We start from the raw sequence: 18,968 nt of genomic DNA on the forward strand, positions 1-18,968 counted from the left end.
CAAACAATCGCAGGGCACATAGAAACAAACAATAATTCGCACTCACATTCACACCTACGGGCAATATAGAAAATTAAAGTTATTTTTTTTCATTAATGTACACACAGCACCCCATATAGACAGAAAGAAAACGGAATTGTTGACATTTTTGCAGATTTATTAAAAAAGAAAAACTGAAATATCACAGCCATAAGTATACAGACCATTTGCTCAGTATTTAGTAGAAGCATCCTTTTGAGCTAATACAGCCATGAGTCTTTTTGGCAATGATGCAACATGTTTTTCACACCTGGATTTGGGGATCCTCTGCCATTCCTCCTTGCAAATCCTCTCCAGTTCTGTCAGGTTGGATGGGGAACGCTGGTGGGCAGCCATTTTCAGATCTTTGCAGAGATTTAAGTCAGGGCTCTGGCTCTGCCATTCAAAAACAGTCACAGAGTTGTTCTGAAGCCACTCCTTCGGTATTTTATCTGTGTGCTTAGGGTCATTGAGGTTCTGAGCACTCTGTAGAAGGTTTTCGTCCAGGATATCCCTGTACTTGGCCGCATTCATCTGTCCTTCGATTGCAACCAGTCGTCCTGTCCCTGCAGCTGAAAAACACACCCACAGCATGATGCTGCCACCACCATGCTTCACTGTTGGGACTGTATTGGACAGGTGATGAGCAGTGCCTGGTTTTCTACACACATACCACTTAGAATTAAGGCCAACAATTTATATCTTGGTCTCACCAGACCAGATAATCTTATTTATCACCATCTTGGAGTCCTTCAGGTGTTTTTTAGCTAACTCCATGCGGGCTTTCATGTGTCTTGCACTGAGGAGAGGCTTCCGCCGAACCACTCTGCCATAAAGCCCCGACTGGTGGAGGGCTGCAGTGATTGTTGACTTTCTAGAACTTTCTCCCATCTCCCGACTGCATCTCTGGAGCTCAGCCACAGTGATCTTTGGGTTCTTCTTTACCTCTCTCACCAAGGCTCTTCTCCCCCAATCTCAGTTTGGCCAGATGGCCAGCTCTAGGCAGGGTTCTGATTGTCCCAAACGTCTTCCATTTCAGGATTAAGGAGGCCACTGTGCTCTTGGGAACCTTAAGTGCAGCAGAATGTATTTGTAACCTTGGGCCAGATCTGTGCCTTGCCACAATTCTGTCTCTGAGCTCTTCAGGCCGTTCCTTTGACCTCATGATTCTCATTTGCTCTGACATGCACTGTGAGCTGTAAGGTCTTATATAGACAGGTGTGTGGCTTTCTTAATCAAGTCAATCAGTACAATCAAACACAGCTGGATTCCAATGAAGGTGTAGAACCTTGTTAAAGATGATCAGAAGAAATGGACAGCACCCGAGTTAAATATATGAGTGTCACAGCGAAGGGTCTGAAAACTTATGGCTGTGTGATATTTCAGTTTTTATTTTTGAATAAATCAGCAAATTTCAAAAATTAAGTTTTTTTTCTGTCATGGGGTGCTGTGTGTACATTAATGAGGGAAAAAAATTAATGAGGAACATGCAAACTACACACAGGCGGGATCAGGATTTGAACCAAAGTCCGCAGAACTGTGAGGTAGATGTGCTAATCAGTCAACCACCGTGCCACCGACAAAAGACTACTGGAAATAAATTAATATATGTTATTATGTATATTATGTACCTGATGGTGAAGCAGCAGAGAAGGCTTTGAAGGCCTTCAGTGGACACCACTGATACCAGGTATTAGTACCTGGTCAGACAGTACTCAAAGTGTGCCGAGCCGAGAGTGCTGTGCCTGAGCTCTGGATGCTTATCCTCCATATTCTCCACTTTGCTGCAGCGGTTGTTTCCGTTACACCCTCAGTTTCCTCTCAAATAACATTTGAATCCTAATGTATTGGAAAATCCGGATTATTCATGTTCATTTTGATGGATGAAAACACACTCTCCCTTTGGTTCTGTATTTCAGGTCATTTCAAATGTATATTCAAACAGTGTCAGTTTAGTGGAAAAATCAGCAAACCTCCATCTGTTGAGAATCATGTGATAAGATCACAAGCTCCAAAGCAGCCACCAAGTGGACCCGGAGGTGAGATTGTTTTCGCAAATGTTTGTAGACGTTATTCTCATGTATGGAGTCGCATTATCTCTTCTAAAACAGCATGCGCCCTTGCCTATATTATTCTTGTGTAGCTGTGCCTTATCTTTTTGCATTAGGCTATAATTTATCATAATATTTAGTGCACAGGCTTCCTTCAAACATCGCAGCTTTCATGTGTAATTTAGCTAATATCCTGCCCCAGCTCTGATTACAGTGTTTAAGTTCAGGGGTCCGTCCCGGTGGAGCTCACAGCTGAGACGGGACTGCAGCATTGCTGTGTTGGGCCAGGCTGGGGCCTAATGATAATCCATGACTCACTTTTGGACATTTTTAGAGTGCAGTATTGTGACAAGTGGAACTCCATTGTGGCCAAATTTTAGCGACATGTTCCTCTTGAAAGTAAGGATATAAAAGTCACCACTGATGGCTGTGTATAGTTAAACATCTATTCAGGCACTGAAGGTAAATGCTGAGAGGTGCTGTCACCAGGATAAAATGCCAAGAAGGCAATTCATCAAATAAACTGATTCATCAAAACCCCAGATAACATGCCATCAAGAGGTGAGAAGCATAGGGATAACATACATATAACTGTTTTTGGCTTTGTGTTGCGGGCCATATTTTGAGATACCCAGCGGCAGTAAACGCCACAACATCTGCCCAGCATCCCGACTCTCACTTGGAACCAGCGTTTATAGCGGAGGATACGTTCCAGACCCATCTGTGACAGGTAAATATTTCTGATGATAGAAAGACCACGTATATTTTTTTATATAGTTTTACCACTCCCACACACATTTAACACACGTAAACTTATTAAAACACTCTTCAACTTGATAAAACATCCTTTCTTGTTTCCACTCTCTCACTGTCAAAAAATGCAAGACTATCGATATGTAACATCGTTTTGAGGAAACAAAAAGAGGAAGACTCTTGTTCGCACAGTTCTCCAAATAAGAGGCACAGTGTTCTTGCTTCAAGATGTATATTTGGTTATTGTAAAACTGCCCCATAAAACAAAAAAGAATCAAACACTGTATATTTAAACACCAAAATGCTCAACCAAACCATATAATTTCATCAAAGTCCGCTAGCTTAATGCTAATAGACAGTATAATGTGAGATGCCATCGAGGGGGCTAACGCAAATTAGCATAGATGTTAATGATAATTATAAGGCTTCAAACAACTGCTTCTTTAACACACACGCAGCAGCAAAACATACAAACAGAGCATATAACAATACTCACCGGCATATATTCTCTCTGCTCTATGAGAACAACTATTACAGCAGTTTAGTGGGAGACATTCTGCCTCTTCTTGTTGGCTCATTATACTGCATCTATATCCAGTAAAGCTCACGCCTGGCATGTTGCGGCACAATGTGTACACTGAAGGCGTGCAACTCTAAATTCAACCTTGCCTGTATACTGTACTGTAAAAACTTACAAATCTGTGAACAAACTGCAATATACTTACAGAAGAACACATCATTCAAAAACAAAAACAAATTATTTGACCTTTTAAAAATGCATCGGGAAATAAACATCCATCCATCCATTTTCTGAGCCACTTCTCCTCACTAGGGTCGCAGGCGTGCTGGAGCCTATCCCAGCTATCATCGGGCAGGAGGCGGGGTACACCCTGAACTGGTTGCCAGCCAATCGCAGGGCACATACAAACAAACAACCATTCGCACTCACATTCATAGGCCCATAGGTGTGAATGTGAGTGCGAATAGGCTCCAGCACGCCCGCGGCCCTAGTGAGGAAAAGCGGCTCAGAAAATGGATCGATGGATGGATACTTTTACTCCATTACAATGATCGACATGACGCTTGCTACTTTTATTTATCCATTATTGCATGCGCAATCTATTTTTAGACTTCATCTCCGACTTCCGCATAGGGCGCCGTTGGACCAATACGTGATCATTAGTGTCATTTGACTCCAATTTACCAATAAGATGGCACAAGGGAGTCACATGACCGCACACAAAGCCTTCGCGGGCCAATCAAAATGACCCATTTTCAAAAAAAAAAAAAAAACAGCCACGAGTGTTTACTTTACAGACTCTGAAAAACAAAAGTTGAATGAAGCAGTGTTGTCTTGCATCTGCCCAATTTCAGCCTACTTCTAACTTGAGAAAACACCTTGCGGTAAGTTGCAGATGTTTCTGTTGTTGTTTTGGCAGTGCATCTGGCAACATTAGCCCTATTTGATGGCTATAAATCACTGTAAAACATGCTTCATTGGAGATAACGTGCCATGTTGTAATCGTACTCTCTCTCTCGCACTCTCTCTCTCGCTCTCTCTCACACGAACATGCACACACACACACACACACACACACACACACACACAATCAATCAATAAATCTGTTCAGCAAACAACTTCTTCATTCAGTCATTTAAGTGAATAGAGCAAATAATGTTTCTGTAACGGCCCAATAAATGTGTTGTTGGTTTCTGGGCACTTAAAAATTTAAATGATGGCAGGTGTGTGTCGACTCCCATATATTATTAATTTTTGACTGGTCGCCAGTCAATTGCCAGGCAAATATAGATAAAACTCACATTTACACCTAAGGACAATTTAGAGTCTTCAGTTAACCTAACATGCATGTTTTTGGAATGTGGAAGGAAACGTGAGTACCTGCAAACATAGGGAGAACAGGCAAACTCCACACAGGAAGGTTGGAGTCCATATTTGAACCCCCGACTTCAGAACTGTGAGGGCAGACGTGCTAACCATTCCTCTACTGTGCCACAACAAAAAAATACTAAGTATTTTTTTTACATTAATTTTAATCTAAAACCCCTGAACTTCCTGTTCCAGTCTGCCACTATGGCCATAATGTCTATTGGTCAATAATATAGATTCATCTTAACGAGAATAGAATATGATTCTGTTTGCGTGGCAGCTGAAGAGAGCGTGACCAGGAGGAAGGTTGCGTGGACATGTTGCATCATGTCCATATGTGTAAACACAAGGTCATATGGTCTGTGTGTGCATGTGCTAATGCAGAACACATATGAGGTCCAAGTGTTGATAGGAACCTCTAAGTGACCCGAATTCTTGAAAATAGGACATTGTGGGTTGAAACGTAAAGAGATAAATGAACGTTGAAATTTGTACTGACATATCTTAGTTGCTCATGTTGACATACAAAGTGACAAGGATGCAAAACAAAAATCTTTTTGGATATTCATCTGGGGTGAAACAACACTATTCATAGCAAGTCAGCACGTGAAAGTCATTTTCACCGCTGAGTCAGCGGCTTAAATTCATTGAAGTTGCTTCAATTTCTGTGCAAAAACTTGCTATGAGTCAGCAGACACAGTGACCATGTGGCCTTTGCGTGCTTTATCAGGTCTCTCTATTACTGCTTAAGGAAAATCTTTGAAACAAAATGTTATGTTACATAACATGTAATGTAAGGTCATGACGCCTGATGAAAAACAGTGACTGTCCATGCCTATGTTTTTACTTTAATTCCTAAAAAAAATCACTCAGTTGAAATTCTGAATAAAAATTCATCATGACTATTTCTTGTCAAAATCATTAAGCATTATGCTAGCTACTGGCTTTGCTGACAATGTCAATGTGACAGTTGAAACATCCATCCATCCATTTTCTGAGCCGCTTCTCCTCACTAGGGTCGCGGGCGTGCTGGAGCCTATCCCAGCTGTCATCGGGCAGGAGGCGGGGTACACCCTGAACTGGTTGCCAGCCAATCGCAGGGCACATAGAAACTAACAACCATTCGCACTCACAGTCACGCCTACGGGCAATTTAGAGTCTCCAATTCATGCATGTTTTTGGGATGTGGGAGGAAACCGGAGTGCCCGGAGAAAACCCACGCAGGCACGGGGAGAACATGCAAACTCCACACAGGCGGGGACGAGGATTGAACACCGCACCTCAGAACTGTGAGGCTGACGCTCTAACCAGTCGGCCACCGTGCCGCCAGTTGAAACATATGAGATGATAATAATTAACTGGCTTCAAGTTCATCTTCAACACAAAAACTTTGTTTTAGACGCTTTACAGCCACCCTCACTTGCCATTAAATCAGCATGTGTAGCAGCAGATTAGAAAATTGCAGATGAGAAATTTACAGATTAATGGAAACATCTTGTACATCAGTGATTCCCAATCAGGTTGTTGTGACACACCAGTGTGTTATGAAAGATCTTCAGGGGTGCTGTGGGAAATGATAAAATTTCACTGAATTTGTCTGAAAATTGTTTTTCATTCATTACAAATATCTTTGTTCATCTATGCCAGCGTCGTATAATGACAGGCAGAACAATTAAATGCTCTCCCAATAGATGACAGAAGGTACAATAAACCGGTGTATCCACGTAAATTGAGACGAGATCATCATCATTTCATATCGACATTTTTGTTTGGTTGTGTGGTGTGAGATTTTTAAAATGTAAAATGGGTCCCTTTGCTCAATTGAGGTTGAGAAACACTGGTGTACATGATATAGGCTGAAATAAACTCTATTCTGTGGACCAATAGGACCACCACATCACGTTAGTTTGTCTAAAACCAAATACAGTCCGGAGGAAGAATTTTTCCCCATAGCAAATAATTGAGAATAAATTATTCCATTCCATAATCTGATTGTCACCATCATAAAACCGTTAATAATAGTCTTAACTGTCATACAAGGAGGAAGAATTTTTCCCCATAGCAAATAATTGAGAATAAATTATTCCATTCCATAATCTGATTGTCACCATCATAAAACCGTTAATAATAGTCTTAACTGTCATACAAGCGTAAAAGCAAGTTAGCCACTTCATATGAAAACTAAGGAACTACGGAGGAAGTCAACATCATGCATTTCAATATCTTAACGGTCATACAAGTGAAAAGTAACTATGCATTGCAACATCTATTAGCTTTGCTTAGGAAAGACAGACTTTTATGATGAACGTGCAGAGGGAAATTTGTGATTGTGCCTTAGCGGTGAGTCTCTTCACTTTAAGACTAAACTTTACTGTGTGCATTCTGTTCTTCTTCTTTTGTTTTTACTGTCAACTTGTACTGAGCAGCCAGCACAGAGACACACACGTGTACCACTTTCCGTATGATGCTCAATTTTCCTCTTCTTCTTCTCTTATGAGGTGGTACGTATCACCAAAAAAAGAAAAAGAAACAACTAAACTGGAGGAACTTTAGACTTTCTACTTTAGAGGTGTATATTTGTCGAAAACCTTGGTCATTTCTCAAAACATACAATGTCAAGGGTGTTCAAAAGTAATTAAAAAAAAAACAAAAAAAGGAGTTGCTCAATGTGCTGCGTTCTTGCACGGTAGGCTGCCGGATAACTGAAGACGAGCTCAGTTTCTTTCCACTTTGGAGTGATTTATTTACCGAAATTTTTTTATCATTTTTCTAAATGTACGACCTCAGAGGTGTTCCAATTTTGAGATTCCGCTTTACTAAGGTCCAGACCTTGGTGACCTCATCACTGACTACAGCCACAAAAACATGCTTCAAATGTTCCCATGTTTTGATTGATGCCATGATTCACATAAACCCGATTCTGTAGCCTCAAAGCAAATAGCAAAGATCTTACAGATGATTCACTTTTTTACCTTCTTTTTATTTTTTTTTAATATGTGATCATCTATCAGGTTATCTTACTGTCAGGGGCAATCAAAGGCCTTTGTTGAGAACACCAGACCCCAACTACACGTGAGCAATATCTGTAATCTCACACTTCAAATACGAGTTAAGGGAAATAGTGTCCGCTGGGGATTTGCAGGATCTGACGCTGTCACGCATCCACGTATGCTCAGACATACAGTCAAACGGCGTCTTGTGTGCAAGCTGCAGAGGAATGCTGCGTTTCTACAACAGAGCCATTGCATAAGAAACGTCAACAGAGCTCGGTGGCCCCGCTTCAAAGGAGTTCGCCTTCACATTGAATCAATCCCTACTTCCATTAGATTAGGTGATTTTACCAAAGTTACATAGCGCTAACATTTCTTCATGGCTTTTCGAATCCCTCGCTCTGGTTCTGGTTCTCCCTAGGAAGCCACATCAAACGCACCCTGCCATGGCAGATCCCTTTGTGCTTGCTGCAAACGGCAAAAATGTGTCTCCCTAAAATGTTTCAGATGCAAGCTCGCCGTGGTCCCAAAGGCAGAGCATGTAGACACAGCAGAGACAACGACAGAGAGGGCTGAGGCCCATCTATGAAGGCTGCACTGAGACGCCGTGATTTAGCGACAGTAAGGCAAACTGCGACGGCCGTCCTATAGGATTAAATCAGAGAGGTAAATAAACAGAGGTAACAAAAATACAAACACTCTGTAAATGCAGATACTATAGAAAAGACCGGTAAGAGAAGAAATACTGATTCGACTCTTTTAGTTGACCTTTTACTCTAACTCTTGTACTTAAGTAGAAGTACAATTTAATTTTAATGCCAATTATATACAATATCCTTTTTGATAACTTGGCACAATGAAAAAAAAAAAAAAACTTCACACACAAAATAATTTTCATCTTTTCAAACTTTCATAGCGCTCATACTAAGAAACTATAACAAGCAAGCACTAGTGCAGGCTTTCAAATCAGGCCTCGCCTGTATGGCGTTTGCATGTCCTCCCCGTGCCGTGGGATTTCTCTGGGTACTCGGGTTTCCTCCCACATTTCAAAAGCATGCGTGATAGATTAATTGAAGACTCGAAAATTGATGGGCTCCAGCACGCCCGTGACCCTAGTGAGGATAAGCAGTACAGAAAATGAATGGATGGATACACCTTACCTGAATCTCTTCTTTTTTTTCTGATTAGATAATGGCGTGAGTGGAATGGAAATGAATGAATTCGTAGAGAGCTAAATAAATGAACAAAACTGCTCTTTGTAGCACAAATGTGAGCCTGAAACAGCATCCAGTAGAGGATGTTGTCGCTGGGTCTCCTCTTGATCGGCCAAGTTTCCTCTCGAGGGTACTTTGCTATCGTTGTTAGCGGCTAGCAAGCTAAGCTAAACCAACCAGCTTGAAAGGCTTCAAAGTGCACGCCGATTTGCCGTAAGTCACACACACGCATCCTTAATAACGCTAGCTTCCTTCTCATCTGCCATCCACCAACAGACGGACTTCTTACACTTCAATAAGCGCTTAAAAACACACACACACATACGGTGGTGTATCGTCCACTAGGGGTACTACGGAAAGGAGTGACTAGACGTGCGGCGTAGAAAAGGAAATGAAGAAGAGATGAAGAAGAAAGTAGCCTTGACAATGCTAACTGCTGTGTGCTGATTGAAAACAAAAAAGTCCAGCGAAAAGGAATTACTAGTGTTTTCCTTGGAAATACAACGCTGCCGTGCTTACATACAGTGCATCCTTTCCTTGTATCGATTGATTACATTTTCAAATTATTTAAATGTATATATTTACATCCGGAAGGCTAACTTGCTAAGCACGGAATATGAATATAAGAATATAAATCGGTACATCGACATAATGAATGAATCGTTACACCACTAATTACCACCGGTTCGCCACTAGTATTAAGTGATGCAAAGGGCTGCAAACGTAGCTTTCAATTTGTAAGTAAAACAGTTCAATTGCTATGGATAGTGCTTAAATATCTGTAGGCTCTCTTGCCTCAATCTGCGGAAGTTCCTCGGAAATCATTCTGGGACCACTGTCTTAAAATGCCAAAGCAACTTCTTAATGTCAGAGACCATCTGGTTCTCTAACAGTTCAAGATGTGAGCTTTTCATTTCTCTCTGTCTCGCTTCCTTTTTTATTTTTTTACCATTATTATTATTTTACTTCTCTTTTGTTTCAATGTCCACATTTTGTTAGTGAAACCGTTCACACTTTTCATCAACTTGTTTTTAATTTTTTTTAATTAATTTTGGGGAAGGAGTTCTGGACTTTGGAGCAATTGGGAGGCAGTTGTTTTACTAATATGCTTCGTTCATCTTGTGCAGCGCTATGTAAAACGTTTTCCTCCCTTTTCAAGTCCTCCGAGGGCCATACTAGGGATGATGATTATACTGTATACGTATTACGAGGATTTGAAGGTTAAATGTTTTGGTGCGCCCGCGACCCTAGTAAGGAGAAGCGGCTCAGAAAATGGAGGGATGGATGTTTTGGTGCTTTTTTTAACAGTTCTTTTGTTTATATTTTTGCGTGGCAGGCTGGTTCAAATGCTCGTGCCGTATATGACCCACGGGCCGTAGGATGCCCCACCCCTCACTGAACACACAATACTGTACATCAGAGCAAAGCACAATACCATAGCGAGTCATTTGTCAAAGAACATGTTCCTTTATAAAACAAGCAAGTAGCCTTCATTTTGTCTCACTCCTCCAGGTTTCAATAATTCCAGAAAATATCACAAAGTAATCCCAAAGCTGTGTCTGTTTCCTAATTACAGTATGTACAATATAATGACAAAGATACACAAATCAATGTGTACTTATTCCAGTTCAACATTATAAATGCCATTTTGACATAGTTCTGCTTAATAGCACACATGAAGATATCCACATCACTGTTCTGACAGATGTTTCTGATATTTTGTCCTCTTGTGTAATCTATGTATATGTAGTGTGTGGTATAAGGTAAGCAAAATATTAGCAACACCTCTCACCAAGATTCAGTGCAGTTCTCCAGACTACAACCACAATAATAAACATATTGTTACGATAACATTTTTCTGACTATCATTTTTGTTATTCGCCCCATTAGATAATACAGATGTACTGTACTTTTTTACATGTGGCACAAGTAACTTCATGTTCAGTACATGTGGCTGCACTTATGTTTACTAGTATTTAAATAACAATCAAAAGAAGAACTGTGGGCCTGTTTAGTTTTCATGTTGGCGAAAAACATATAAACTACTACTTGGGTGACATTCCGATACTGTACAGAAAGGATAGGCAAACTACAGCCAGTGGGGTATACCTGTATATCCAATTCTAAAAACAAATAAAACCTTACAGCGACTTTTGTAGATACAACCCAAATTCCAATGAAGTTGGGACGTTGTGTTAAACATAAATAAAAACAGAATACAATGATTTGCAAATTATGTTCGACCTATATTTAATTGAATACACTACAAAGACAAGATATTTAATGTTCAAACTGATAAACTTTATTGTGTTCAGCAAATAATCATTAACTTTGAATTTTATGGCTGCAACACATTCCAAAAAAGCTGGGACAGGGTCATGTTTACCATTGTGTTACATCACCTCTTCTTTTAACAACATTCAATAAACATTTGGCAACTGAGCACACTAATTGTTGAAGCTTTGTAGGTAGAATTCTTTCCCATTCTTGCTTGATGTATAGCTTCAGCTGTTCAACAGTCCGGGGTCTCCGTTGTCGTATTTTACGCTTCATAAAACGCCACACATTTTCAATGGGAGACAGGTTTGGACTGAGGCAGGCCAGTCTAGTATCCGCACTCTTTTACTACGAAGCCACGCTGTTTTAATACGTGCAGAATGTGGTTTGGCATTGTCTTGCTGAAATAAGCAGGGGCGTCCATGAAAAAAGATATTGCTTGGATGGCAGCATATATTTCTCCAAAACCTGTATGTACCTTTCAGCATTAATGGTGCCTTCACAGATGTGTAAGTTACCCATGCCATTGGCACTAACACAGCCCCATACCATCACAGATGCTGGCTTTTGAACTTTGCATCCATAACAGTCCAGATGGTTATTTTCCTCTTTGGCCCGGAGGACACGACGTCCACAATTTCCAAAAACAATTTGAAATGTGGACTCGTTGGAACACAGAACACTTTTCCACTTTGCAACAGTCCATTTTAGATGAGCTCGGGCCCAGAGAAGCCGGCGGTGTTTCTGGGTGTTGTTGATAAATGACTTTTGCTTTGTGTAGTAGAGTTTCAAATTGCGCTTACGGATGTAGTATTATGGACCATAGATGATGAAATCCCTAAATTCCTTGCAATTGTACATTGAGGATCATTGTCCTTAAACTGTTCGACTATTTTCTCACGCACTTCTCGCCTCATCTTTGCTTGTGAATGACTGAGCAATTCAGGGAAGCTCCTTTTATACCCAATCATGGCACCCACCTGTTCCCAATTATCCTGTTCACCTGTGGGATGTTCCAAACAGGTGTTTGATGAGCATTCAACTTTCTCCGTCTTTTTTGCCACCTGTCCCAGCTTGTTCGGAACGTGTTGCAGCCATAAAATTCTAAGTTAATGATTATTTGCTAAAAACAATGAAGTTGATCAGTTTGAACATTATATCTTGTCTTTGAAGTGTATTCAATTAAATATAAGTTGAACATTATTTGCAAATCATATTATTTATGTTTAACATAATATTTAATATTTAATGTTTAATATATATATATATATATATATATATATACACACACACACACAGTATATATAGGTATCTGTGCCTTTTTACAAAAGTTATACTGTATTGGCACCTTATATATATTTGCATCATATCAATATTCTATTGTTGTCAGAAGACACCTGCTGTGTAGTACAGTATATTGACCATTCTCCTCCTGTCTCTGCATACTTGAACATGGAAACGGGTGGACAGTACTGTAAAGTAAGTACATAGGTGTCATCTTGGTCTAAGCAGTCACGTGTGTGTGACCAAAACAATATTTTCATTAGCTGTTAAATACTGGAGCTGTGGCTTTTTAGTGTTTTATTGTACCTGATATTTAAGATATTTGAAAGTCTAAACTATAAACACCCTGTCTCACGGCACTCTGCCAGACTTCATTTAATACTTGAGACTACTTTATTCCCTGATTTGTGTAGAAAGGGGGACCCATAATTGAATAAAATGAGACCCCACCCCTCTTTACATACCACATATACACACACGCACATGCGCACACACACACACACACACACACACACACATTTTACAGGCTAGTATATAAAGTTTATAGGGCAGATTTGGTTCCAAAACCCCATTTCGCTTAATGGAACCTGAGAAGGGTAGTTTTTTAGTTTCCTAATGTCAAAGTTTATAACACTCAGCTAAAAATGTTACTATGGTGATCTGACCACAACATTGCAATTACCAAGATGCAAGGAGACTGCAGGAGCTAACAAACAAGCTGACTGAATGCTATTAGGACAAAAGCACCAGCAAAAAAATGTGCTTAATACATAGTGAAATGAAGAATGAATACAGTTAAGTGTATTTCTTGTTATTAACCAACAGTGAACATACATATTGTCTTGTACATAGATAAATAGGACCACACAGTGAAGGCATCTTTTTCACATCAACTTCAAGAAAAGCTGCAACCAAATCAAACTGCAGCAAGCGCCCGGCACCTCCCCTTTGAGGGACAACATCAAAATATGGATGGTATAATTGACTGACTTCAAAGGTTATTGGCCTGCATTTATTGTCGCTGCAGCGATGCTGTGGGGTGTTTTTCTTGAGAAATATTTCTCAGGCGGCTGGGCGAGCCGTTTCATTGGTGCAAATCCTGCTGCTAATGCCTGACAGTGACCTCTACTTATAGCTGAGACCTCCAACCTTTCCTGAGAAGTTTTATTCCTTTGCAAAAGTACAGAGCAATGAAATATTATGCAGGAACAGAAACCCACTGACTAAAATGGGAAGTGTTTTACTGCTGGTTTGTGTTTTTTTCCAGATTTCACAGGGGTCTTGATAAAAAGTTAATTTAATAATGCGACACTTCTTCATATTCACACTGATACACAGTGCCTTCTCACATGGTCGAAAGACAGCAAAAATAATCTCAGTGAGCAACAAAAATATAAAACTGTTGTAATAGATTTATATTATCAGGAGCGTATATAATCAATCATTTTTAAAAAGCATGTGCAGTTCTTGCGTGAAACAACAATCATCATTCATCTTCAATATATTTCATATTCCAAGGTTAAGCCACATAATGAAAAAGTCTGAAAGAAAAGTCAAAAGGAAAAGAAAATGCTCTGTCATATCTCACTTAACATTAAAACAATACAAAAAGTGCTTGTACTAGTACAAAATATCACAAAGATGGGATATTGTTGGAGTGGTAAGGCCCCCTACTGACAATCACACAAAACTGCAATTACCACTGAGGCAAATTGAGGAGTTTAAACAGAGATAAAGGACACACGATTTATCTACTGTATGCGCATACATCAGTTGTGAGCCATCAGGGCCAGCAAGGCCTTCTCTGCTGACCTAAACACTATAAGAAGCACTGACCTACATTTACAAACTAAATAATATTTGTTCCACGAAATTGTATTAATTTATTCCCAACATTCTCTTCATTTCGTAGCTCTTGGCTGCACTGCTTCATGTACGTGTATGTTGGATTTTTTTTTTTATCATCCAATCATTTCAGCCTCTCTGTGCTACCATGTCATTCTAATCTGCCCAGGGCCTTCAGATTCAATAATGATGGCCATTGTAATTTAATCTATATTAGCAATGGGACTGTCTCTTTAACCAATCAGATGTTAAATTCACTTCACAGGCTGTTATATTGTGTTTTTGTATGGTATTGATGGTTTCTATAATTGCAATGTGACAGTGGTGGTATCAAGAGGTGGATTAAGTCAGGTAAATCCTCACTAAAGATCAAGGTAATGAACCGCCCGTCACTGGTCTGTGTGTGTGTGTGTCTTTGTGCATGCGCGCGGAAGTTCATTCATTCATTCATTCATTCATACGCTGAGTGTTTCCTTAAGTCATCCATTGTATCTACCCCACTGGCACAAGGAGATGAAAGCAGTTCTGTTTATTTACAGTGTGACGATAGTAACGGCCTTCAGAAGTCATTGAGGATGCTGATGTCGGTGAACTCTTTGTGGTAGCGGTAGCAGGACAGAGCAAGCAGGAAAGACCACTTGAGGCTCATGAAGCTCCAAACACAGGACAGGTAGAGACTACGAGGGTCAGTCAGGGCTGCAGGTGAGAAAAATATTACATTGTCAGTGATATTATAATGCATTGATGAAACAGAATCATCCACCGTGCCGCCGTGTTAATAACACAAAGCTAAATAAATTTTGAAAAACCTACTCTTTGGAGCACAAACGTGAGCCTGAAACAGCGTCCAGTAGTTGTAATTGTCACTGTCCCACTTTTAAGATACTTATAATTTATTCATATGTTGTAATATGTTTCTCAATTTCTTCCATGATTAAAGGAGGGCAGCACGGTGTTCGACTGGTTAGAGCGTCTGCCTCACAGTTCTGAGGACCACGGTTCAATCCCCGGCCCAGCCTGTGTGGAGTTTGCATGTTCTCCCCGTGCCAGCGTGGGTTTTCTCCGGGCACTCCGGTTTCCTCCCACATCCCAAAAACATGCGTGGTAGGTTGATTGAAGACTTGAATTACCCGTAGGTTTGAATGTGAGTGCAAATGGTTGTTTGTTTAAATGTGCCCTGCGATTGGCTGACAACCAGTTCCGGGTGTACCTCGCCTCCTGCCCGTTGATAGCTGGGATAGGCTCCGGCACTCCCGCAACCCTAGTGAGGATAAGCGGTTCAGAAAATGGATAGATTAAAGGAACAAGTCTATTCTACCATTCTTAGTTTTTTTTTTGCATCGTTTCCCCACTTTAATGCTTTAGTATGGTTAAAATTGTGATTTTATTTATTTAGAGAAAATAAAATATTCAAAGCTACCTTCCCCAGTGTGAAAAATAATTGCCCCCTAAACCTAATTGGTTGGGCCACCCGCAGCAACAACTGAAATCAAGCGTTTTCTATAACTGGCAATGAGTCTTTCACATCTCTCTGGTGATACTTTTCTTTGCAGAATTGTTTAATTTCAGCAACACTGGAGGGTTTTCAAGCATGAACTGCCTTTTGAAGGTTTAAAAACAGCATTTCAATCGGATTCAAGTCGGGCTTTGACTAGAACGCTCCAAAACCATCCATCCATCCATCCATTTTCTGTACCGCTTATTCTCACTAGGGTCGCGGGCGTGCTGGATCCTATCCTAGCTATCTTCAGGCGAGAGGCGGGCCCTGAACTGGTCGCCAGCCAATTGCAGGGCACATATAAGAAAACAGGCGGCACGGTGGCCGACTGGTTAGAGCGTCAGCCTCACAGTTCTGAGGTGCGGGGTTCAATCCCCGTCCCCGCCTGTGTGGAGTTTGCATGTTCTCCCCGTGCCTGCGTGGGTTTTCTCCGGGCACTCCGGTTTCCTCCCACATCCCAAAAACATGCATTAATTGGAGACTCTAAATTGCCCGTAGGCATGACTGTGAGTGCGAATGGTTGTTTGTTTCGATGTGCCCTGCGATTGGCTGGCAACCAGTTCAGGGTGTACCCCGCCTCCTGCCCGATGACAGCTGGGATAGGCTCCAGCACGCCCGCGACCCTAGTGAGGAGAAGCGCGACAGAAAATGGATGGATATAAGAAAACAACCATTCGCTCCTATGGGCAATTTGTGGGAAACCGGAGTGCCCGGGGCAAACCCACGCAGGTACAGGGAGAACATGCAAACTCCACACAGGCAGGCCCGGGATTTGAACCCCAGTCCGCAGATGTGCTAACCAGTCATCCACCGTGCCGCCCACTCCAAAACCTTTTTTTTATTTTTTATTTTTGCGCTTCAACAAGCTCACAAACTTTCTCCTTCAGGATTTTCTGGTCAAGAGCAGAACTGATGGTTTCAATCACAGCAAGTGAAGCAGCCCCAGAACATCACACTACCACAACCATTTTTGACTGTTGATGTTCTTTTTCTGATATGCTGTGTTACATTTATGCCAGAAGTAATGAGACACACACCTTCCAAAAAAAGTTCAACTTTTGTCTTGTGAGTCCATAGAATATTCTCCCGTGCGTCTTGGGAATCATTCTGATTTCTTTGGCAAAAATAAGACAAGCCATTACGTTCTTTTTGGTCAGCAGCGGCTTTTGTTTTGGAACTCTGCCATGGATGCCATTTTTGCCCGGTCTCTTCCTTATTGTTGAGTCACGAACCTTAACTGAAGCAAAGAAGGCCTGCAGTTCTTGAGATATTGTCCTGGCTTCCTTTGTGACCTCCTGGATGACTTGTCGCTGCGCTCTTGGGGTAAATTCCGTAAGCCAGCCACTCGTGAGAAGGTTCACCACTGTTCCACATGTTCTCCATTCCTGGATAATGGCTCTCACTTTAGTCCGCTGGAGTCTTAAAGCTTATGAAATCGCTTTGTAACACTTTCCAGATTGGTAGCCATCAATTAATTTATTTATCTTCTGTTCTTGAATTTCTTTGCATCGTTTTGTTGCAGCTTTTTGATATGTTTTGGCCAACTTTATTTTGTCAGGTTTTAATTAAGTGATTTCTTGATTGAACATTTCTGGAGGTAATCAGCCTTGGGTGTGGTCAGTGAAAATTAACTCAGCTTTCCCAAAAATGTGATTAGTCACAGTTAATTCATGATTTAACAGAGGGCCCCTTTTTAAACTCATGAATTAGGGTTGAGGTCAGGCTTGTGCAGACCAGTCAAGTTCATCCACATGAAACCGTCTCATCCATCCATGTCTTTGTGAACCTTGATTTGTGCACTGAGACGCAGTCATGTTGGAACAGGAAGGGGCCATCTCCAAACTGTTCCCACAAATTTGGAAATTGGGTATTTCTGAGCTTGACGGCCCGCACAGAGCCCTGCCCTCAACCCGATGGAACACCTTTGGGTTGATTTCGAGTACACAATGAGCCAGGCCTTCTCGTCCAACATCAATGTGTGACCTCTCAAATATGCTCCTGGAAGAATGGGGGGAAAAATCCCATAAACTCACTCCTAAACCTATTGATAGTCTTGAAGCTGTTATAGCTGCGTAGGGTAGACCAGCATCATATTAAACCATACGGATTTCGAATGGGATGTCACTTAAAATCATATGTGAGTCAAGGCAGGTGAGCAAATACTGTTGGCAATATAGTGTATATAGCAATATTTAAATTTAGAGATTCCATACAAGAAGCCTGAGTATTTGTCAGCGGTTGAGGTTTGTCACTCAAAAACTAAGAGATGAATACATCTCACACATACTCCAACATCCTTTCTATACTATGAGAACAATGATTGGGGACTCACACTCCTTGTCGTGGATGGCAATTGACAGGAAGGTGATGAAAGCAACGACCGTGAGTAAAGAGAAGAATACACCAACAAAGAAGAAATATTTTAGCCCCTTCAGCCAGGTCCGCCAGTGGTCTTGCATGTACATAATGTGGGTGATTAGGGTCCATAGTGCCAGCACACCTGTAGGGCAGAACAAACATACTTCAATCCCCTTAATGGACACTCATTGAAACACAATACAGTGGTACATTGACTTATGAGTTCCCCAACTTGGGAGTTTTTTTTAGTTACGAGCGGTCGCTTGGTCGATTTTTTGCCTTGTGTTGCGAGCCAAAAAGTGAAATACGAGCGAAGTTCAGATACGCCGCCACTCAAGCAAAATGACACAAAGAAAAAAGGAGAGTGAGAGTCACTGATGCACTTTCGTTTACTGAAGGGTATGAACAGTCAAACACAAGTACAAAATGAAAACAATTGCAAGGAGCATGGAGCAGACGCTAATGCTGAACTAACCCCATGGTAAATGGCTAATGTAATGTAATTGGTGTTCCTTGAATGCACCTCGTGCACTGTCAAAAGTGAAACAAAGTATGTTTCTGGTTCCCTCCCGATGCAGCTACTTATAGCCCGTGTAGTCCACTTTGCTATTATAATTTGCATGTATTCCCTTAAAATTTATTATTATGTGAAATTACCAAAAAGTGAGTTTAATGGCTTAAAGGTCCCCATGGAGTGACTCTCCAACATGGACGTAGTATAAAAGTGTACATTTCATTTTTTCTAAAACAGAGGTGTGGAATCATTGCAGATTGCAGCGAAGTAGTACACTC

General features: G+C 41.0%; 1 protein-coding gene across 2 annotated transcripts in view; it reads right to left on the reverse strand.

The window, feature by feature from the left end:
- Positions 1–14,834: 14,834 nt before the first annotated feature.
- LOC133483184 (heme transporter hrg1-A-like) overlaps positions 14,835–18,968 on the reverse strand; it is a 31,364-nt gene continuing 27,230 nt past the window's right edge. Inside the window, exons 2-3 of one of the 2 annotated variants that reach the window (XM_061783998.1) lie at positions 18,151–18,318; positions 14,835–15,016 (exon numbers count right to left, since the gene is read on the reverse strand). In XM_061783998.1, coding sequence (XP_061639982.1) covers positions 14,880–15,016; positions 18,151–18,318 — 305 coding nt within the window. In that variant the 3' untranslated portion in view covers positions 14,835–14,879. Of the gene's footprint in view, positions 15,017–18,150; positions 18,319–18,968 lie in introns of those variants that run through there. The other variant, XM_061783997.1, reaches the window with a different exon arrangement.

Source organism: Phyllopteryx taeniolatus, chromosome 9, assembly GCF_024500385.1.
Source record: "Phyllopteryx taeniolatus isolate TA_2022b chromosome 9, UOR_Ptae_1.2, whole genome shotgun sequence".
Taxonomy (NCBI): Eukaryota; Metazoa; Chordata; class Actinopteri; order Syngnathiformes; family Syngnathidae; genus Phyllopteryx; species Phyllopteryx taeniolatus.